This window comes from Bufo bufo, chromosome 6, assembly GCF_905171765.1.
Source record: "Bufo bufo chromosome 6, aBufBuf1.1, whole genome shotgun sequence".
NCBI classification, from domain to species: domain Eukaryota; kingdom Metazoa; phylum Chordata; class Amphibia; order Anura; family Bufonidae; genus Bufo; species Bufo bufo.
The window spans coordinates 170,390,996-170,415,634 of NC_053394.1; the positions used below are offsets into that span (position 1 = coordinate 170,390,996).

Here is a 24,639-nt window from a genome sequence, read left to right on the forward strand (position 1 = left end):
ATTTCGTGTTATATAACTTTTTCAAATGTTCTTAATATTGCTCTAACTTCGTCTTTTAGAAATTTCGTAATATTGCTCTAACTTCGTCTCTTAGAATATTACGAATATTCTAAAAGACGAAGTTAGAGCAATATTACGAAATTTCGTAAAATACACATATAGATTGTAATTTAGCTAATATAGTGCTATAATCCCTTTTTTTTCCTGTAATTTTTTTTTGCCTCTTCTGAACTTAAGTTTTGTAAAATATGTACACTATTAAAAATTATTACTATAGCAGTATATTAGCTTAAATACAATCTATGTGTATTTTACGAAATTTCGTAATATTGCTCTAACTTCATCTTTTAGAATATTACGAATATTCTAAAAGACGAAGTTAGAGCAATATTAAGAACATTTGCAAAAGTCGAAATTGCGATGCGAGTAATATAACACGAAATAGTCGCATGAAGATTTCAACTTAGCACAGCTATATTCCATATTCTAGCCTAATATGGAATATAGCAGTGCTAACTTAGCACAGCTATATTCCATATTAGGCTAGAATATGGAATATAGCAGTGCTAAGTTTAAATCTTCATGCGACTATTTTGTGTTATATTACTCGCATCACAATTTCGACTTTTGCAAATGTTCTTAATATTGCTCTAACTTCGTCTTTTAGAATATTCGTAATATTCTAAGAGACGAAGTTAGAGCAATATTACGAAATTTCGTAAAATACACATATTAGCCTAGCCATAGTCAAGTCATTAGCATAGGAACGTTGCCTTATACTATCAAGATAAATTTTCGCAATATGCGAAAAAATTATTTCGCGATAATTGGAATAATTGCGAATATTCGATTTCGACGAATATAAAACGAATATTCATGCGAATATTCGCGAAATATCGCGAAATCGAATATGGCACCTCCCGCTCATCACTAGTGATCAGATAATATCCATGGGTCTAGCTAAAAAAAACTCCTGGTGATCAACTGCAGGAGAAATCATTACTGTACATACAGTTTATGATACAGATGTAATCAACCAAAACACCCAAGATGGTGGCTCTCTACTGAAAGTGCTAAGTGCACGCTTCGACACAGGAGATATAGAAAAGTTATGGATGACTTGTATCTGCCCCTGTGATGAACCTTTCAATCCCTGTATTTCAGCGGAATCTATGGATGCTACAGTCTTACAATGATACCCACGGGCCCCTCTCGTACTTCTCTGTACGATGTAGCAGTTATTTATACCTTTACATGTCAGTGTATGGCATTCCTTAAATTTATACAAATAGCAACAGCATATAGTATGTTAAGATAGCTTTTAAAAACATATATACTTACTCCTATTGCCAAAGGTTTCCCCTTGACATACTCATGATAGAAGGTCATTGGAAGACAAGAGCCAGTCATCACTTGAAGAGGATTAACGTTCACCCGATAAACGTCGTAGACATTTTGTGACATAGGGATGCTTGTATATAAATCCATACAAGAAACTTAGCTAGTGATGCAGGAAACTAGTAAGGGTAAAAAACACATCATTTAGGTTTGGCATTCTCTATACCACAACATGAATTTAAAGGGGTTGTCCATTTTGGGCAAAGTATTCTTTTTAGAGGCAATCACTTAGAAGAACCAAAGGGCATTGCAAAGTTCTCATTTGAATCATTGGGGTATTCATGAAATGCATGCCATGTCCTTTGGATCAGATTCAGAGTTTGCAAGAGTGAAAAAAGACATAAACCTTTCTAGTTGATCCTGATAAAGGCAGGAAAAAAACTCATGAGGTAGAAGGCAATTTTTCTTGCCTTAAAGGGGTCATCAATGTCAGATCGACGGGGGACCGACACCCAGCACCCCCGCAGATCACCTGTATGAGGAGACGGCGCATGGAGTTTGCACGTGCCGTTGTCACGGAAGGTGTACAGCAAACTAGAAGACACAAAAGGAAGATCCGGCTGACTGGATCCAAAACTAAGGAACCAAAGGGAAAGCCCTGCACCAGACCTGGCTCTCTCCCTAACTGCTCAGCCTATGCGAAATTCTCAATGGTAGAAGATCGCATATCCTCGTACCTCGACTGAATAACCCCTGAACACCCTATAATAGTGAGGGGACACGACCACCGGCTCCCTACACTTGATACGGAGGGAGTCAGGGTCTCCTGGGATCCAGCAAACAGGAAAATACAAATGAATGAACAAAACTTATCTGTAGAAGACTCAGTAGTAGCATGCAGCATGCATATACTCCAGGAAGTTGTATAAACCGAAAGGTGATGCAGTATGGGAGGGATTTAAAGGGATGCAATCAGTGCAACTACATGACAGCTGGGAGAGGCTGACGAGATGAGAAAATGAAAGAAAAACAAAAGGAACCTCAAGGAGGAGGTTCTGAAGGACGTCTGTCAGAGCTTCTCAGATGTCTGGTGGTGACAGTACCCCTCCTTCTACGAGTGGACTCCGGACACTCAGAGCCCACCTTCTCAGGATGGGACCTATGGAAAGCCCTGATGAGACGAGTGGCCTTAATGTCCGTCACTGGGACCCACATCCTCTCCTCAGGACCATAACCCTCCCAATGAACGAGGTACTGGAGAGAACCACGGACAACACGAGAATCCACAATCCTAGAGACCTGAAATTCAAGATTACCATCAACCACAATCGGAGGAGGAGGCAAAGACGAGGGTACAATGGGTTGGACATAAGGTTTTAATAAGGAATTATGAAAAACATTATGGATCTTCCAAGTCTGAGGAAGATCAAGACGGTAGGCAACAGGATTGATGACGGACAAGATTTTGTAAGGCCCAATAAACTTAGGACCCAACTTCCAGGAGAGAACCTTCAATTTGATATTCTTAGTAGACAACCATACCAGATCACCAACATTCAGGTCCGGACCAGGCACACGTCTCTTATCCGCCACACGCTTATATCTCTCACTCATGCTCTTTAGATTATCCTGAATCTTTTGCCAAATCGATGACAAAGATGAGGAGAATCTGTCCTCATCAGGTAAACCAGAAGACCCCTCTCCAGAGAATGTCCCAAACTGTGGATGAAACCCATATGCACCAAAAAATGGTGACTTATCAGAGGACTCCTGACGTTATTTAAAGCAAACTCAGCAAGGTACAAAAAAGAACACCAATCCTCCTGATTCTCTGCCACAAAACAGCGCAGATATGTCTCCAGATTCTGATTGACGCGCTCTGTCTGACCATTCGACTGCGGGTGGAAAGCAGAAGAGAATGACAACCGAACCCCCAAGCGAGAACAGAAAGCCTTCCAGAATCTGGAAACAAACTGTGTGCCCCTATCAGAGACTATGTCTGAAGAAATACCATGCAATTTGACAATGTGATCAATAAATGCCTGCGCCAGCGTCTTAGCATTGGGCAAGCCAGGAAAAGGAATGAAATGCACTATTTTGCTAAAACGGTCCACCACCACCAGAATCACAGTCTTTCCCGAGGAACGAGGCAGGTCCGTAATGAAGTCCATGGACAGATGTGTCCAAGGACGGGAAGGAATGGTTAACGGAAGGAGAGGACCTGATGGCCGTGAATGAGGGACTTTGGCACGAGCGCAGGTCTCGCAGGCTGTCACAAAACCCTCAACCGACTTACGAAGCGCAGGCCAACAGAATCTCCGAGCGATGAGATCCACTGTGGCTCTTGCCCCCGGGTGCCCAGCAAGGACAGTATCGTGGTGCTCCTTAAAAATCCTGTGTCTTAAAGCGAGAGGCACAAACAACCTCCCAGGAGGACAAAGATCAGGAGCCTCTGACTGGGCTACCTGAACCTCTGCCTCCAATTCAGGATAAAGAGCAGAAACCACCACACCTTCAGCCAAAATGGGACCCGGGTCTTCAAAGTTCCCCCCTCCCGGAAAACAACGTGACAGGGCATCCGCCTTCACATTCTTAACCCCAGGGCGGAAGGTGACAACAAAATTAAACCTTGAAAAGAACAAAGACCATCTGGCCTGTCTCAGGTTCAGACGCTTGGCTGACTCCAAGTAGGCCAGATTCTTATGGTCAGTAAACACGGTAATAGGGTGTCTGGCTCCCTCTAGCCAATGGCGCCATTCCTCAAAAGCTAACTTGATGGCCAACAACTCCCTATCTCCCACATCGTAATTTCTCTCTGCGGAGGAGAGTTTCTTCGAGAAAAAGGCACACGGTCGCCATTTGGCAGGAGAGGGACCCTGAGACAAGACCGCACTTACACCCACCTCAGAAGCATCAACCTCAACTATGAAGGGTAGAGAAATATCAGGTTGTATCAAGACGGGAGCGGAAGCAAAACTCTCCTTGATATTAGAAAAAGCCTTAAACGCCTCTACGGACCAGGAGGAAAAATCTACCCCCTTTCTAGTCATATCAGTGAGTGGTTTAACAACAGAGGAATAATTCAAAATAAACTTCCTGTAATAATTGGCAAAACCCAGAAAACGCATCAGCGCCTTCTGATTCTCAGGAAGCTCCCACTCAAGCACAGCGCGGACCTTCTCGGGGTCCATGCGAAAACCAGAAGCGGAGAGAAGAAACCCCAGAAATTGAATTTCTGGAACTGCAAACACACATTTTTCCAGTTTAGCGTACAATTTATTCTCCCGCAGGATGAGCAAGACCTGACGTAAATGTTCCTTATGAGTTTTGAAATCAGGAGAAAAAAATCAAAATGTCATCCAGATACACTAATACAAATTTCCCCATTAAATGATAAAAAATGCTGTTAACAAAATGCTGAAAAACGGCTGGAGCATTCATCAAACCAAAAGGCATAACCAAATTCTCAAAATGGCCCTCAGGGGTATTGAAGGCCGTCTTCCATTTGTCTCCTTCTCTGACCCTGACTAGGTTGTATGCCCCTCTTAGATCCAATTTGGAAAAAACTTTAGCCCCCACAATCTGGTTAAATAGGTCCGGGATCAGAGGAAGCGGATAAGGGTCACGAATTGTGATACTGTTCAGCTCCCTGAAATCCAGACATGGTCTTAAAGAACCATCTTTTTTCTTAACAAAGAAAAATACAGCGGCAACAGGTGACTTCGAGGGTCGGATGTGTCCCTTTCTCAGACTCTCAGAGATATAAGCACGCATAGCGACCCTTTCAGGTTGGGAGAGATTGTATAAACGAGATTTAGGCAGCTTGGCGCCTGGGGTGAGATTAATAGGGCAATCGTACTCCCTGTGAGGGGGCAATTCCTGAACAGCACTCTCAGAAAACACATCTGAAAATTCAGAGAGAAAAGATGGTACAGTCCAGTGGCGTCGCCAGGGGGGGGCCAGAGGGGGCCACGGCCCCCCCTACATCATGCTGTGCCCCCCCATGTGCCCCCCCCAACTAAAATGCCCCCCCCCCCTAAGTGAAGTGACCCGCCAGCATCTTCACACAGCGTCCGGCTGCAGAGCAGAGTGAGGAGGAGAGAGGGGGCGGGGCATGCACGGCAGTTCCCGATAGGCTCCGCCCACCTTCCAGGCAGGAAAGGCAGTGAGTGCAGAGCCAGTAGCCGGAGCATGAATGAAGATGCAGAACTGAAGTCCAGACTCCAGGCAGAGACTGATTCAAGCGACCCAGAGTGAGTGACAGTCCCTGAGTGCAGAGTCCCACCCTGTGTAATTAGGGGAGAGGAGGGTAGAGGCGGCCATTATATTAATAACAAAGAGGGGGACATTATATAAATAATAAATAGGGGGCCAATACATTAGTATTAATGTAATGTCCCCTCTTTATTATTAATATAATGTCCCCCTCTTTATTATTAATGTAATGGCCCCCTCTTTGTTATTAATATAATGTCCCCCTCTTTGTTATTAATATAATAGCCCCCTCTTTATTATTAATATAATGGCCCCCTCTTTATTATTAATGTAATGGCCCCCTCTTTGTTATTAATATAATGTCCCCCTCTTTGTTATTAATATAATAGCCCCCTCTTTATTATTAATATAATGGCCCCCTCTTTATTATTAATATAATGGTCCCCTCTTTAATAACAAAGAGGGGGCCATTATATTAATAATAAAGAGGGGGCTATTATATTAATAATAAAGAGGGGGCCATTACATTAATAATAAAGCGGGGACATTATATTAATAACAAAGAGGGGGACATTATATTAATAATAAAGCGGGGACATTATATTAATAATAAAGCAGGGACATTATATTAATACTAAAGCGGGGACATTATATTAATAACAAAGAGGGGGACATTATATTAATAATAAAGCGGGGACATTATATTAATAATAAAGCAGGGACATTATATTAATAACAAAGAGGGGGCTATTGTATTATTAACAAAGAGGGGGACATTATAATATACAGGGTAAATAATATTATGAGGAATGGGGGACTATCTGTCTGGCTCTAGCACAATATTGGGGGGCAGCAGGATGACAGTGTTGAAACACCAGAAAGGAGAGGATGAGAGTAAAGTGAGGAACCTAAAAAAAATTCTATGAAACTCTGCAGAGACGAGAAGCGGCTGAAAGAAAGTATCATGGCGGTCTTATCTCTGAATGAAGACGTCGAGGAGAGTCTACATCACAGGAGACGTCACTGGATGTAACAGGTATGGGGCGATATTATACTGTAATAATAATGTCCATCCACATATCTGTTTCACAGTAGGGTTGGGGGAGGAGATTAAGAATATGGCCCACACTGCCTCATTCGGCCCCAGACTTCAGGTCACACTGTGTGTGTTCTGAATTCTGGGGGCTTACAACCATCTACTACATTATCTGTACTCAGAGTTATCACTGTGTTATCTGTGGTGTTACATAGGACTGCAGGTGATCTACTACAGTATCTGTTAAAAGGGGCGTGCCTGGGGTAGGGGGGGGGCGCAATTCTTGGCTTGCCCCGGGTGCTGGCAACCCACGCTACGCCACTGGGGGAGGGAGAGGCGTGTCCCTTCCCCTTCCTCTGATAGGCCGCAGGCACTAGGCCGGCAGCCTATCAGAGGCCGGCGCAGGCGTCGCGATGACGTCATCGCGCCACCTGAGCCTTACAGCGCGGGACACAGAAAGAGTCTGCATCGCATCGCTGACACTGAGGTAAGTATAAGTGTTTTTTTTTTTTTTTTTACAATAGTGTTACTGGCACATTATGGGGGCTTATTACAATGGGGGGGACTTAATACTGGCACATGATGATGGGGGGGACTTAATACTGGCACATGATGATGGGGGGACTTAATACTGGCACATGATGATGGGGACTTAATACTGGCCCATGATGATGGGGGGACTTAATACTGGCACATGATGATGGGGGGGACTTAATACTGGCACATGATGATGGGGGGGGACTTAATACTGGCACATGATGGGGGGGACTTAATACTGGCACATGATGGGGGGACTTAATACTGGCACATGATGATGGGGGGGACTTGATACTGGCACATGATGGGGGGCTTAATACTGGCACGATGGGGGTCTTAATACTGGCACATGATGGGGGGGCTTAATACTGGCACATGATGGGGGGGCTTAATACTGGCACGTAATGGGGGGGCTTATTACTGGCACGTAATGGGGGGGCTTATTACTGGCACGTAATGGGGGGGCTTATTACTAGCACGTAATGGGGGGCTTATTACTGGCACATTGGGGGGCTTATTACTGGCACGTAATGGGGGGCTTATTACTGGCACGTGATGGGGGGCTTATTACTGGCACGTGATGGGGGCTTATCACTGGCACGTGATGGGGGCTCTTGTTACTGGCACGTGATGGGGGCTTATTACTGGCACATTGGGGGGCTCTTGTTACTGGCAGTGGCACGTTATTGAGGGCACTTATTACTGGCACATTATTGGTGGGCACTATAGCGGCATCTACTGAGGCCACAAAGAAGGGGTGTTTTATATGGGGGGCTCTGTACAGTAGCATTTTATACTGGGACACATTATGGTGGGTACTATGGAGAAGGGGAGACAGGAGTACTATGGAGTCATCTACGGGGGGCACTAAGAAGGGGTATTTTATACTTGCAAATTATGGGGGACACTGAGGGCATCTACTGGGGCACGATATATGGGGCATTTTATACTGGTACATTATGGGGGGCACTAGCAGGAAGGGGGGAGAGGAGCACTATGGAGTCATTTACTGGGGCACTATATAGTTTTTTTTTATACTGGCACATTATGGGGGACATTAGCTCAACTGGGGGCATAAGGGGGTATGTTTTGCACATTATAAGGAGAATTATTTCTACTGGGGGGCATTATGGTGGGTTTTATTACTCCCCCATGGTATGACCCCCTAGTAGCAGCACCAGCCTCTCCCTGCTCTGCTCCTTCTCCAAATCCTTATTATGAAATCTTTCTCATTAGGATAAAACACAACATCATCTCCGCCGAGCCCCCGGCCAAAGTGTTGAAGTGGTGTCCGAGATCCCCAAGGGCCAAGTAACTGTAAGTGTTCATGTGAAATATGTTTATTTTATATATGTACACTCCTGTGAGAGGCGGGGAGGGAGATCTGTGGATGACACTGTTATGGAGGGGGAAATGGGGATGACACTGTCATGGGGTGGATCTGTGGATGACACATATAGCATAAGATGCTATATACGGTACGTGGCATCCACAGATCCCCCCCATAGCAGTGTCATCCACAGATCCACCTCTCTATAAAAGTGTCATCCACAGACAGCTGGACTTTTCTTCCCTGTTGCGGTTTTAGGTATTGGGTAAAGTATTGCAGCATTTCTAAGCATACTTGTGTAAATGTATCGTTGTTATAGCTGCCCCCCCTACTTTTGTCCTGGCCCCCAGTGTGCCCCCCCCCAAAATTTGAAAGCTAGAGACGCCACTGGTACAGTCTTAGTAGAAGCCTCTGAAACAGATGTCATGAGGCAATTCTCTCTGCAAAAGTCACTCCAACCATTTATTTGTCTCGCTTGCCAATCAATGGTGGGGTTATGTTTAGTGAGCCAGGGTAGCCCCAACACTAGAGGAGTAGGCAACCCGTTTAGGACGAAACATGACACATCCTCAACATGAGTATCACTCACAATCAAACGGATATTGTGAACTATGCCCTTTAACGATTTCTGAGAAAGTGGAACGGAATCAATAGCAAAAACAGGTATATGCTTTCCCAAAGTGCATACCTGAAAACCATGAGTTATAGCAAATTGATTATCAATAAGATTGACAGCTGCTCCACTATCTACAAAAATCTCACAAAAAATATTCTTGCTCTCTAGCGCCACCCTGGCAGGTAGGACAAAACGGGAACTACAAGCAAACGGAAAACCTTCAATTTCCGCATCAACCTTGCCAATAATAACAGATGGAACGTTTTTAGAGGGTTTTTTTCTTTTTGTTTCTTTATTACTTTCAAAAAACTGCCTGAATCTCCTAGAGGGACAAACATTTGCCAAATGATTTATACCTCCACAACAGAAACAAACCTTCCCATGAGAGCTTAATCCTCTATTGTCAGAGGCAAGCAAACCCAGCTGCATGGGCCCCTGCTCAGAAGGGATTGAGAGCGACTGAGACCCCTGTGCACTGAATGAGACCGCCGCACTGTCCTTGGACTGAGTATGACAGGAAGGAGTGATCTCTCCTCTCTCTCTAAGACGCCTGTCAATACGAACGGCCCGAGACATGGCAGAGTCCAAGGAGGTAGGTCTCTCATGAAAGGCAAATGCATCTTTCAACCCTCTGAAAGACCATGGCAAAATTGACTTCGGAGTGCAGCATCATTCCAACCAGTATCAGCTGCCCATCTCCGAAATTCTGAGCAGTATATCTCTGCGGATTGTTTACCCTGGCATAAAAGACGTAGTCTAGACTCAGCCAGAGCAATACGATCCGGATCATCATATATCTGACCCAGGGCTAAAAAAAATTCATCCACTGAACGGAGGGGCCGTGCCCCCACCGGCAGCTAAAAAGCCCCAGACTGAGCGTTATCCCTGAGCAGCGAGATGATGATCCCCACCCTCCGCTCCTTATCACCAGAGGAATGAGGAAGTAAGCGAAAATGGAGCTTGCAAGCCTCTCTAAAACGAACAAAATTCTCACTACCCCCGGAGAACGTATCCGGAAGCGAGATCTTAGGCTCAGAACAAACTCCATGAACGCAAGCAGAAACGGTCACCTGAAACTGAGAGACAGTTTTCCGGAGATCCTCTACCTCCAGTGAAAGACCCTGCATGCGGTCAATCAAGGTTGAAACCGGATTCATGCTTAAGACGGTTTTGGCGGTTTATAATGTCACGGAAGGTGTACAGCAAACTAGAAGACACAAAAGGAAGATCCGGCTGACTGGATCCAAAACTAAGGAACCAAAGGGATAGCCCTGCACCAGACCTGGCTCTCTCCCTAACTGCTCAGCCTATGCGAAATTCTCAATGGTAGAAGATCGCATATCCTCGTACCTCGACTGAATAACCCCTGAACACCCTATAATAGTGAGGGGACACGACCACCGGCTCCCTACACTTGATACGGAGGGAGTCAGGGTCTCCTGGGATCCAGCAAACAGGAAAATACAAATGAATGAACAAAACTTATCTGTAGAAGACTCAGTAGTAGCATCCAGCATGCATATACTCCAGGAAGTTGTATATACGGCAAAGTGATGCAGTATGGGAAGGGATTTAAAGGGATGCAATCAGTGCAACTACATGACAGCTGAGAGAGGCTAACGAGATGAGAAAATGAAAGCAAAACAAAAGGAACCTCAAGGAGGAGGTTCTGAAGGACGTCTGTCAGAGCTTCTCAGATATCTGGTGGTGACAGCCGTCTCCCTTCTCTCTTCCTGCTCACCGATGCTGTCTATGGGAAAGCAGAGAGCAAGAAGAGAGAGAGAGACTGGAGATGGCACATGCACACTCCGCGCACCATCTCTTTATACAGCTGATCGGCGGGGATGCTGGATGTCGGACCCCCGCCGATCTGATATTAAAGACCTAGCCGGAGCATAGGTCATCAATATTAAAACCCCAGACAGTCCCACTTAAGGAAAACATTCCTTCCCAGCTTCAAATCTAAAGATCTAACTCTTTGGATGATATAAAGATGCATGGGAGTGATAACATCATAATCACGTGTTCTGAGCTACTATGAATCCGGAAGTGAGCACCTAGGGAGAACGCTGAGTGAAGTGAAGGCTAAGGAGAGTTGCCTTCAGCAGTGCAGACCAGCTGTAGCCCTATGGAGGTGGAGAGGAGGGCAATGCAGGAGACAGCAGGTCTTCGAAAAGCTGTAGACTGTGCTTGATGGTGAGCAAACCAGAATCATTAACAGTTTATGTGAGGCAGCAGCCCTGAGACTATGGAGGGCATTTAAGCCAGGGGTGGAATGCATAGGCCCTGATAACATGTTTAGACTGAGACAGTGATAAAAGTGGCATTGAACAAGTTTATTATGGAGGCGGTCTGTGCTGCCACCTTGCTCACTCGCTCCATAGCTACAGGGCTTCTTACTCTCCCTGTCCTCCTGGCTGCTGAAGTAACGATGCTTCTTCCATGCAGGCTGACTCCTGCCTCCTCCTGGCAATGCCTTTTTCTGCCGATAGGGTGCACCCATCCACATTCTCAGGCTCTTAAAGGGCCAGCAAGCAACTACCGTAATATTCCCCAGCCAATAACTGATTACCCTGGGGCAGGGCGTAACTAATATAGCGGTAGACCATGCGACTGCTATGGCGCCCAGGGCAAGAGGAGACCCAGTGTAAGTTGGGATTATCTCCTCTTCTACTGGAGGTGAAAACTTGGTCAGGACTCTACCCTCTAAAGGAACAATTTTTAGCAAATGAGGCAGTGGAAAAATGGCCCAAGTGTCATTGAAAAGGGTTTAGGCAGAAAAACCTGTATGGGGACCTGGTTTGATCCTTGCTTTGGGGCCCTTACTTCTCTATGTACGCCACTGCCCTGGGGTACTTTAGGCATCTTACTTGAATTGAAAGTGCCTGAGAAATAAGTTATAGTTCCTGCTAAGGTGTGTGTCATGTGTTTATCTGCCTGTTCCGTATTGCTGACTTCTGTTTTTAACCCTTCCCTGGCCGACCCAACCCTTGCTTGATGTCCGTTCTAACCCTGAGTTGCCCATTCTGACTACGATTTTTCCCAAACTCTGTAAGTCAGCAGTTAATTGCAATAAGACTACTCCAAGAGGTAGTGGTCTACGCAGGGGTTACAGGGGTTAATGGTTAAAGACATGGAGAGCAACTTACATAATGTCCTTAGGAACAGCACCAAGCCAAATGTGTTCAAATGACAAAGAAGATTCACATCCTCTCCATTATAAAGTGTTTGTGGACTCCTATTGCTTAATAGGAGCTTGTCATATTGAATATGTTGTTCGAACTGCAGGCAGTATGTTATAGAGCAGTAAGAACTTGGACTGATATATAGTTTTGTAGGAAAAGATTCTGTAAAGCTTGCAATTTATTCATTTAAATTCCTGCTTATTTTGGGTTTTAAAGTCAAGGAGGTGGTCCTATCAGTGACAGCTATCTCTGTATACACAGTCATAAAAATTAAATGAATAAATTACAAATTATACTGAATCTATTCCCATAAAACTATATATCAATCAATCTAAGCTCCTCCTGCTCTATAACATAGTGCCTGTAGATTATAAATTTATAATGTATTTTTACAACGACAGGTTCCCTTTAAACTAGAGTAAGCAGTGTAGTGTATAGTGTAAGTGAGGCTGAGTCTGGTTATGTAATTTTTATCTTCACACTCACTTGCAGTCCAACGCTGTGCTCTAATAAACCAGCAGTAACATGCATTGAGAGGACTCCTGAGCTCATGCATACAATGGAGAGGACTCAAAGAGAAGTCCTCTCAATGCCTTATACTGCTGGTTTGTCAGAGCACAGCGTCAGAATGCAAGGGAGTAAGAAGATAAAAATTACATACAGTAATATGGACTCAGTGTTATTGATACTATACACTGCTTCTCTAGTTTGGGTGCTGTCAGTTGGAGCTGACAGATTCACTTTAGCTATATATTTTGCCATTCTAAAGTGTTATGCTAAGGGACACAGTTAAGAAAATAAATTGTCCATTAGCAGGATACAAGAAAACCCTGGGGAATTATTATCAGCGGCAGACAGTATCTGGAGAAACTAATATAGAGGAAAGGAATGAAGCTGACTCAGGGAGATCTAGGGAGGAAATTAATGATGCACAGTTCACAAAATGTGAGTATCCCAGCTAATAAATTATATCAGAATAACAAAAAAAAAATTAAAATATAATATGCCTTTAGCTGATATGTCTGAATAGTTGAATGAAAACGCTTAGTATTTGTCAGTAGTGTTGATAGCGAATATTCTAATCACAAATTTTTAGCGCGAATATCGGGACTTCGAGAATTCGCGAAAATCTAGAATATAGTACTATATATTCATAATCGCAAATATTCTATTTTTTTTTTTTTTCATCAGTACTATGCTTCTTGCTTGTGGGCCAATGAGAAGGCTGCAATATCTTTGTCAGAGCTTAGCAACATCCCTAGCAAGCAATAGAAAAGTGGCCTACCCCTTACTAAATAAGAACCTCCCCAGCAGACATTTTCTGCTGTTTTTTGCCGTTCTGAGATAGAGAGAGCAGTATCATTGCTGTGCTCTGTGCTTTGCAGAATCATCTGGATCCTGGGAGATAGTCAGTGTAGGTTAGATAGTGATATAGTGTAGCTGATCCAGTGTTCCAGTGCAGAGTGTTAGGTAGTGTGATAGGAATTAATGTGCTGTGATAGGGATTAGTGTCTTTGTTAGACATAGTGCTGTGACGTCACAAAAATACTTAGTACACCAATCAGTAATATCTACTCACACCTGCTAAAATGTGAAGCTGCACGTATTGCGCAAAAAAAAAAATTGCATCATTAGTGCCGATTTGCGCGATCGCGAAAATAATGACTGGAGATCGCAAATTCTAATATTCACGAATTTATTGCGAATATTATGAGAAAAATTAGCAAAATATGGTGAAAACGAATATTGCATATGCATCACTATTTGTCAGCTCTGGAGGAGTATATGTGGAAAATCTGGAGAATATGTCAAGAGTAGAGTTGAGCGAACACCTGGATGTTCGGGTTCGAGAAGTTCGGCCGAACTTCCCGGAAATGTTCGGGTTCGGGATCCGAACTCGATCCGAACTTCGCCCCGAACCCGAACCCCAACCCCATTGAAGTCAATGGGGACCTGAACTTTTCGGCACTAAAAAGGCTGTAAAATAGCCCAGGAAAGGGCTAGAGGGCTGCAAAAGGCAGCAAAATGTAGATAAATCCCCTGCAAACAAATGTGGATAGGGAAATGAATAAAAATAAAATAAATTTAAATTAACCAATATCAATTGGAGAGAGGTCTCATGGCAGAGAATCAGGCTTCATGTCAGAGCAGAGAATCAGGCTTCACATCACACACCACTGGAACAGGCCATTGTCAGATATTTAGGCCCCGGCACCCAGACAGAGGAGAGAGGTCCCATAGCAGAGAAACAGGCTTCATGTCATAGCAGAGAATCAGGCTTCAAGTCATAGCAGAGAATCAGGCTTCATGTCATAGCAGAGAATCAGGCTTCACGTCACCCACCACTGGAACAGGCCATTGTCAGATATTTAGACCCCAGCACCCAGACAGAGGAGAGAGGTCCCATAGCAGAGAATCAGGCTTGATGGCATAGCAGAGAATCAGGCTTCACGTCACCCACCACTGGAACAGGCCACTGTCAGATATTTTTAGGCCCCGGCACCCAGACAGAGGAGAGGTTCATTCAAATTTGGGTTGCCCCGCAATATAATGGTAAAATGAAAATAAAAAAAGGATTGAATGAGGAAGTGCCCTGGAGTACAATAATATATGGTTAAGGGGAGGTAGTTATAAATGTCTAATCTGCACAAGGGATGGACAGGTCCTGTGGGATCCATGCTTGGTTCATTTTTATGAACGTCAGCTTGTCCATATTGGCAGTAGACAGGCGGCTGCGTTTGTCTGTAATGACGCCCCCTGCCGTGCTGAATACACGTTCAGACAAAACGCTGGCCGCCGGGCAGGCCAGCACCTCCAAGGCATAAAAGGCTAGCTCTGGCCACGTGGACAATTTGGAGACCCAGAAGTTGAATGGGGCCAAACCATCAGTCAGTACGTGGAGGGGTGTGCACACGTACTGTTCCACCATGTTAGTGAAATGTTGCCTCCTGCTAACACGTTCCGTATCAGGTGGTGGTGCAGTTAGCTGTGGCGTGGTGACAAAACTTTTCCACATCTCTGCCATGCTAACCCTGCCCTCAGAGGAGCTGGCCGTGACACAGCTGCGTTGGCGACCTCTTGCCCCTCCTCTGCCTTCGCCTTGGGCTTCCACTTGTTCCCCTGTGACATTTGGGAATGCTCTCAGTAGCGCGTCTACCAACGTGCGCTTGTACTCGCGCATCTTCCTATCACGCTCCAGTGCAGGAAGTAAGGTGGGCACATTGTCTTTGTACCGGGGATCCAGCAGGGTGGCAACCCAGTAGTCCGCACATGTTAAAATGTGGGCAACTCTGCTGTCGTTGCGCAGGCACTGCAGCATGTAGTCGCTCATGTGTGCCAGGCTGCCCAGAGGTAAGGACAAGCTGTCCTCTGTGGGAGGCGTATCGTCATCGTCCTGCGTTTCCCCCCAGCCACGCACCAGTGATGGGCCCGAGCTGCGTTGGGTGCCACCCCGCTGTGAACATGCTTCATCCTCATCCTCCTCCACCTCCTCCTCATCCTCGTCCTCCTCGTCCTCCAGTAGTGGGCCCTGTCTGGCCACATTTGTACCTGGCCTCTGCTGTTGCAAAAAACCTCCCTCTGAGTCACTTCGAAGAGACTGGCCTGAAAGTGCTAAAAATGACCCCTCTTCCTCCTCCTCTTCCTCCTGGGCAACCTCCTCTTCCATCATCGCCCTAAGTGTTTTCTCAAGGAGACATAGAAGTGGTATTGTAACGCTGATAATGGCGTCATCGCCACTGGCCATGTTGGTGGAGTACTCGAAACAGCGCAACAGGGCACACAGGTCTCGCATGGAGGCCCAGTCATTGGTGGTGAAGTGGTGCTGTTCCGCAGTGTGACTGACCCGTGCGTGCTGCAGCTGAAACTCCACTATGGCCTGCTGCTGCTCGCACAGTCTGTTCTTCATATGCAAGGTGGAGTTCCACCTGGTGGGCACGTCGCATATGAGGCGGTGAGCGGGAAGGCCGAAGTTACGCTGTAGCGCAGACAGGTGAGCAGCGGCAGGATGTGAACGCCGGAAGCGCGCACAGACGGCCCGCACTTTATGCCACAGCTCTGACATGTCGGGGTAGTTGTGAATGAACTTCTGCACCACCAAATTCAGCACATGCGCCAGGCAAGGGATGTGCGTCAAACCGGCTAGTCCCAGAGCTGCAACGAGATTTCGCCCATTATCGCACACCACCAGGCCGGGCTTGAGGCTCACCGGCAGCAAGAACTTGTCGGTCTGTTGTTCTATACCCCGCCACAACTCCTGTGCGGTGTGGGGCCTGTCCCCCAAACATATGAGTTTCAGAATGGCCTGCTGACGTTTACCCCGGGCTGTGCTGAAGTTGGTGGTGAAGGTGTGTGGCTGACTGGATGAGCAGGTGGAAGAAGAGGAGGAGGAAGCTGAGTAGGAGGAGGAGGCAACAGGAGGCAAAGAATGTTGCCCTGCGATCCTTGGCGGCGGAAGGACGTGCGCCAAACAGGTCTTCGCCTGGGGCCCAGCCGCCACTACATTTACCCAGTATGCAGTTAAAGAGATATAGCGTCCCTGGCCCTGCTTACTGGTCCACGTATCTGTGGTTAGGTGGACCTTGCCACAGATGGCGTTGCGCAGTGCACAATTGATTTTATCGGATACTTGGTTGTGCAGGGAAGGCACGGCTCTCTTGGAGAAGTAGTGGCGGCTGGGAACAACATACTGTGGGACAGCAAGCGACATTAGCTGTTTGAAGCTGTCTGTGTCCACCAGCCTGAATGACAGCATTTCATAGGCCAGTAGTTTAGAAATGCTGGCATTCAGGGCCAGGGATCGAGGGTGGCTAGGTGGGAATTTACGCTTGCTCTCAAATGTTTGTGAGATGGAGAGCTGAACGCTGCCGTGTGACATGGTTGAGATGCTTGGTGACGGAGGTGGTGGTGTTGGTGGTACATCCTCTGTTTGCTGGGCGGCAGGTGCCAACGTTCCTCCAGAGACGGAGGAAGAGGCCGAGGCGGCAGCAGCAGAAGAGGTAGCAGGGGGAGCCTGAGTGAGTTCCTTGTTTTTAAGGTGTTTACTCCACTGCAGTTCATGCTTTGCATGCAGGTGCCTGGTCATGCAGGTTGTGCTAAGGTTTAGAACGTTAATGCCTCGTTTCAGGCTCTGATGGCACAGCGTGCAAACCACTCGGGTCGTTAGCACATTGTTTGAAGAACTGCCACGCCAGGGAACTCCTTGAAGCTGCCTTTGGGGTGCTCGGTCCCAGATGGCGGTGGCCAGTAGCAGACGGACTCTCTTGGCGGCGGGTGTTCTGCTTTTGCCCACTTCTCCCTCTTTTGCTACGCTGTTGGCTCGGTCTCACCACTGCCTCTTCCTCCGAATTCTGAAAGTCAGTGGCACGACCTTCATTCCATGTGGGGTCTAGGACCTCATCGTCCCCTGCATCGTCTTCCACCCAGTCTTCCTCCCTGACCTCCTGTTCAGTCTGCACACTGCAGAAAGACGCAGCAGTTGGCACCTGTGTTTCGTCATCATCAGAGACGTGCTGAGGTGGTATTCCCATATCCTCATCATCAGGAAACATAAGTGGTTGTGCGTCAGTGCATTCTATGTCTTCCACCGCTAGGGAAGGGCTAGGTGGATGCCCTTGGGAAACCCTGCCTGCAGAGTCTTCAAACAGCAAAAGAGACTGCTGCATACCTTGAGGCTCAGACAGTTTCCCTGATATGCATGGGGGTGATGTGACAGACTGATGGGCTTGGTTTTCAGGCGCCATCTGTGCGCTTTCTGCAGAAGACTGGGTGGGAGATAATGTGAACGTGCTGGATCCACTGTCGGCCACCCAATTGACTAATGCCTGTACTTGCTCAGGCCTTACCATCCTTAGAACGGCATTGGGCCCCACCAAATATCGCTGTAAATTCTGGCTGCTACTGGGACCTGAGGTAGTTGGTTCACTAGGACGTGTGGCTGTGGCAGAACGGCCACGTCCTCTCCCAGCACCAGAGGGTCCACTAACACCACCACGACCATGTCCGCGTCCGCGTCCCTTACTTTTCCTCATTGTTACCGTTCACCACAATAAGAAAAAAATTATTTGGCCCAATGTATTGAATTCAAATTCAGGCCTTTTTTTACAGGCACCTAACACTATCTGGCTATCTATTTAGGTACCGTATTACACTAATACAGGCACAGCAGTAACGACAGATTTAGCTGAATATAAATTGTAGGCCTAATATTTAGGCCCTGGATGACAGGTATCCCTTTTACAGACAGAATTAGACTTGGAAATGCACGGTAGCATGTGAAGTTATTGAGGATGACCCTATCCGCACCTTCAATGTAATATACCCTTTTATGGATAGATTTAAACTTGGCCTGATACAGCAGAAACCACTGATTTAGGGAATTGCTAAGTTGGGAATTGTATTTCAACCCAGAACAAAAACTGTGCTTTGGCGGGACACTAAATAGATTGACCAGCCACAGCAGTAACAACAGATTTAGCTGAACATAAATTGTAGGCCTATTATTTAGGCGCTGGATGACAGGTATACGTTTACGGACAGAATTAGACTTGGAAATGCACGGTAGCGTGTGAAGTTATTGAGGATGACCCTATCAGCACCTTCAATCTAATATACCCTTTTATGGATAGATTTAAACTTGGCCTGATACAGCAGAAAACAATTATTTAGGGAATTGCTAAGTTGGGAATTGTATTCAACCCAGAACAAAAACTGTGCTTCGGAGACAGCAGACAGTATTACAATTGGCTAGCCACAGCTGAAACACCAGATTTAGGCTACTTTCACACTAGCGTTCGGGTGTCCGCTTGTGAGCTCCGTTTGAAGGGGCACACAAGCGGCCCCGAACGCATCCGTACTGCCCTAATGCATTCTGAGTGGACGCGGATCCGCTCAGAATGCATCAGTCTGGCAGCGTTCAGCCTCCGCTCCGCTCAGCAAGCGGACACCTGAACGCTGCTTGTCCGCCTGGCCGTGCGGAGGCAAGCGGATCAGTCCAGACTTACAATGTAAGTCAATGGGGACGGATCCGTTTGAAGTTGACACAGTATGGCTCAATTTTCAAACGGATCCGTCCCCCATTGACTTTTAATGTAAAGTCTGGACGGATCCGTCTGAAGCTACTTTCACACTTAGAATTTTTTCTACAATATAATGCAGACGGATCCGTTCTGAACGGATCCCAAGTCTGCATTATATGAGCGGATCCGTCTGGGCAGACATCAGACGGACCCGCTCTGAACGGTAGTGTGAAAGTAGCCTTAGGATCCATTCACACGTCCGTTGTTTCTTTCCTGATCTGTTCCGTTTTTTGCGGAACAGATCTGGACCAGATCTGGACCCATTCATTTTCAATGGTCCTGAAAAAAAACGGACAGCTCAATGTCTGATTTTTTTTCAGGACCCATTGAAAATGAATGGGTCCAGATCTGGTCCAGATCTGTTCTGCAAAAAACGGAACAGATCAGGAAAGAAACAACGGACGTGTGAATAAGGCCTTAGGGTACTGCTATTTTGGCAATTGTATTTTACCCCTCAATAAAATAGCAAGCACAGCCAAGCCCCTGATGTAGGATATAGCAAAAAAACAAAACACACTATTGATGGTTAAAAATGGACTTGGTGGCAGCTTGTGCTGGCGCACCACAAGACACGAAATGGCCGCCGATCACCCCAGAAAAAAGTGACTGAAAAACGCTCTGGGCAGCCTTAAAACAGTGAGCAATTGAATAGCAGAGGTTGTATGATACACAGCTGTATATCGATCACTTCAGTAAATAAATCACTGCCTAATCTGGCCCTAACAGCAGCAGCTACATCCTATCCCTACACTGATCAGAGCAGAGTGACGAGCGGCGCTACGTTACTCCAGCTTAAATAGAGGCTGGGTCACCTGCTGCACTGGCCAATCACAGCCATGCCAATAGTAGGCATGGCTGTGATGGCCTCTTGGGGCAAGTAGTATGACGCTTGTTGATTGGCTGCTTTGCAGCCTTTCAAAAAGCGCCAAGAAAGCGCCGAACACCGAACCCGGACTTTTACGAAAATGTTCGGGTTCGGGTCCGTGTCACGGACACCCCAAAATTCGGTACGAACCCGAACTATACAGTTCGGGTTCGCTCATCCCTAATTGAGACCCATTCAACTGGCACCATGTACTTTTCAATTTGATGTGGTTTAAAGCTGTAAAATCCAGATCGGGTGTAATGTAAAAAATAAATAACTAAATCTGCCACAGTGTAATTACAGTGATACCACATTTGAATTTTTTTTCCTTTTAATACTGAAAAAGATAATAAAAAAAATATATATTATTTTCTTTGCATCTCTATATTATGATCCCCGTTTCGGTTTTAAAATTATGTTTACGTTGATGACTGAGGGCAAATTTTTTGCGTTGTGATCTGTAGTTTTATTATTTATACCACTTTGGAGTGTGTGGGTGAGTGGGTTTTTGATCAAAAAGTCAAATTGGCCATTTTGATATTTTTTTTTTTGTTATACCATCCACCCTATGGGATGCATATTTTAATAGTAATAGCTTTTTATTTTAAGTGGCAGTGCCAAAGATAATTTATATTTTTACTTTATATTTATTTTTATCTTTATTTTAGAGAAAGAGGGATGATTTTAATTATAATATTTTAAAAAGCCCTCCTTATTTAAAAGCCCTCCTAAGGGATCTGAACATGCGATCTTTAGATTGCTTCTCCTATAGACTGCTGTGAATTAGCATTTGCAGTCTAAGGGCTAATGCACACAAGCGTGTGTGCCCCGTTCCTGTATTGCGGACAGCAAACATCCCATTGACTTGAATAGATCTGCAAGATACAGAATTGTATTGAGCGGAGGCACGGATCAGAAGCCCACAGAAGCACTACAAAGTGCTTCCAAAGAATTTCTCTCCGTGCTTCTGCACCGGAAAAAAATTTAACGTGTTCTATCTTTTTGTGGTGTGGAACGTATCTTGTGGATCGCAGACCCATTGAAGTGAATAGGTCCATATCTGCAAACCGCCTGCACTCGGCTGGTACCTGTACATTGCGGACCACTATATGTGGTGCAGCACTCTTGGGGAAAGCCACCTCAGATTCTGTGGTTACAAAAGACCATGGCATCTGTCTGCGATCGGCATTATGGTCAATCACAGACATTAGCCCTGGGTCTCTTTAAAACAGTAGAAACGCAGAACAGAATCTAAACAAACCTGTCTCAGCAAACTGCACTTTGCTGAAACCACTGCAGCTTTCTGTATTTCAGTTATCTCACCCAACTGAAGTATCTGGGTGGGACATGCACACCTTCCACCACAGTAGATATAGATAGATATAGAGATGTAAAGAGATACAGTAAATGATAGATATCTCTCCATCTTCACACACATTATATATATACACACACACACACACACACACACACACACCCTGTACACCTATGTACATATTCACACACACATGTATGTATTTTATATATATCACATTGTGGGAAAAGCAGTAACCTTTATTTAATGCTGGGAATGTAGGATTGCTATCATCATGTTGACTTCTCTATGTAGTTATTTGACTGAAGGACTGATGACATGACACCTGAGGTGCTGTTGTCACTATGGCATCACAAGTAGGCAGAGATGTCATGTGACCACTCCTCTGAAGATGCTTGCTGTGTTGCATGCTGGGATTTTTACTTTCACTTTGAAGCTGCCCCGCCCACACAGCCTCTCATCTATGTGAGCATACTATGCTGAATGCAGTAGAAAAATTCTATATACAGTATATATGTCATGATACAAATGCCTCTTGGCTTTAGTTATCGTCTGTTTTTTATACTTATGGTGGCCAACCCCTTTAACCATATAGCCTCCCTACTACCGTAAAGTCTTGCTGAAAATATCGCAAGACTTACTTTGTCTCGCGTCTATGACAAGACATTTCAGTTATGCGCATAAATTACGGTGTCAAAATCCGAAGCTGAACTCAGCTTTGTGCTTCATTAGCAAAGCCGAGTTCAGCTTCCGATTTTGACACTGTAATTTATGCGCATAACCAAAGTGTCACTTCATAGACACGAGACTAAGCAAGTCTTGCAATATTTGCAGAAAGAATGCAAAGACCTCCGTGGAGCTCATACATTTTACGGTTTTTAAACAGAACATTTGTTAACATCGTCAGCCATACATTTACCCATAGCTAAATAGGTCAGTGTCACTGTGACATTATTTACTATTGTGTTAAAAAGCTTGAAAGGGGGGAGACAGACAGAGAGAGAGAAAATCTTCGGGGGGAAAAAGAGAGAAATCAAAACAAGAGAAAAATATGAGGCCTAGGAGACCTCAGAATGTCCTGCATCAATTTTTTAGGCTTGTTGCAGTACTTTCGATTCTGGTGGAATCCATTGAGACTCAAATTGAATTTTCTGACTGATTCGATAGAATCGGACCCAAAAAAATTCAAGAAATTCACTCATCTCTAGTCCAGATATTTTACTGTAACATATCTGGGCTTGTAACACGGCTCTGGCTGGTTTCGTACATGGGAGCATTTCTCCCTCTCAAGTCCCAGCTAATGTGCACTTTCAACTTTGTATGGGCTCTCCAGCCCCAGAAACATAGGCAGTTGAACTGAGCGTAAGTGGAATAATGTGCTTGCCAAGAATGACTCAAGAAGGGGCGATCAGAAATAGGTTGCTGTGTCTGGAACTATTTTTGAGATTGTCTAGCTTGTCAGCAATACATGTTTTTCACATTGCATGGTTTAGACAGGTTACAGGCTCTCTTTAAGGAGACCAGCCCTGAGTAATAACTTATTGGAAGTTCTCCTTTGTACGCAGAGTTATTGACAATGCTCCATGAAAAAACAATATGCAAAGAGGTATTTCCTGATAAAACTATCTCACTATCGCCACCTTGTGGAAGTAGCTCCCTATGAGTCACAATCTGACCTTTTCACAACCCTTGGGTTCTTTTTTTTTTTTTTTTTCAGGAGAAACCTCTTTGCATACCATTCCATGGTTAAAATAAGAAAGAAAGAGGACAAGGAACTGTGTTTCCAATTGCTGCCCATTTTCCCCAATATAACATGTCACGTAATAAAAGGTAATGGGTCTAAAAAGATATTTGACGAAAGTGCAAGATAACATAATTCAGCTGCAGTTTTCTTATTTATCATACATGTGCACTATTTCTTCCCAGCCGTGTCCCCTTAATACATGACCAAATGGACACCCTACCATGTAATTGTTATTGGGTTGGTTAGTTGTACCTCTTCTCCTGGCTCCATCACTAACCTCTATACTTCAGCTTACCAAAATATTGTTCTCCCCATGACAGGCACTATAGGAACCTACCTATACCACATCCTCATACAGTTCTAGAATGTATCATTTTTAAAGTGGGTATATGGATCAGACGATACATTTTCCAATACTATATTTAGAAATTCTGTGAAAAATGAACAGGGTCCTCTGTTCAGAACTTTTATCCATCAGTGGAGAGTAAGTACAAAGGGGAAAGTTTATTATTTCTGTATGCCAGTTTTCTGACTTACAAAAGTGACTTTTTAGCCTTTCTCCGATGCCTTTGCCACTTTAACCGGCTGCAAATGGAAGCTCTGTGACACAACTGATTTGATAACACGTGCGCAGAAAACTAGTGTACATTATATCTGAAGTCTATTCCAGGTCCTAGTTGGCATAGATTTGAGTCTGGCACATGAATAGCAGGAGATATAAAAACTTTATTAAGAGGCATTTAGCACATCTCACTCCAGCGTGGGGCACATTAAGAAGGGTGTACACAACACCGGTCTTGATAAATTTCCCCCAAAGAGTCTTTCACACTTTGGGGATGCTGGCATGCCTGTACATTAAATTGGCAGCCTAATGAATTTCATGGGCTTCATGTAATCCTCTGCTGAAGAGGAACTAAAGACTTATTGCCTGGTTCGGCACAGATTACAAGTGATCAGCTGGAGACACAGCAGCAGGACACCCTGTGATCAGCTTATAATGAGAGGACGATTGTAGCAAAATTACATTGTCCAATTTCATCCGCAAAGTATTACATATCATTTACTCACATAAAACCGATGTCCTCTCTCGCTGTAGCAGCTGCAGTACTTCAACACTTCCTTTATCACAATGATCTGTTCTGTCTTTTATGCTTGTCATGAGCACTTCATCCTGTTATGCAATTACAGAAAAACTGATATAAATCCAATAGTTGACTTCTCAGAGAGAATCATAATTAATAACATTATAAGCATCATCACCCACACTGAGATTTAGTATTCATGCATAGCTCCCAACAGTCCCACATGTGGCAGGACAGTCCCAGGTTTTGGCAGCTGTCCGAGAGTCCCAGAACAGCTGAAGTATGTCCCAATTTTAACAG

General features: G+C 45.0%; 1 protein-coding gene across 1 annotated transcript in view; it reads right to left on the reverse strand.

Annotated features, from left to right (window-relative positions):
- The window catches only part of LOC121003060 (membrane-spanning 4-domains subfamily A member 12-like), a 65,610-nt gene extending 41,196 nt beyond the window's left edge, over positions 1-24,414 (reverse strand). Inside the window, exons 1-2 of the mRNA XM_040434616.1 lie at positions 24,326-24,414; positions 1,342-1,517 (exon numbers count right to left, since the gene is read on the reverse strand). Of these exons, the coding sequence (XP_040290550.1) occupies positions 1,342-1,488 (147 nt within the window). The 5' untranslated portion in view covers positions 1,489-1,517; positions 24,326-24,414. The remainder of the gene's footprint in view (positions 1-1,341; positions 1,518-24,325) is intronic.
- Between the last annotated feature and the right edge of the window lie 225 nt (positions 24,415-24,639).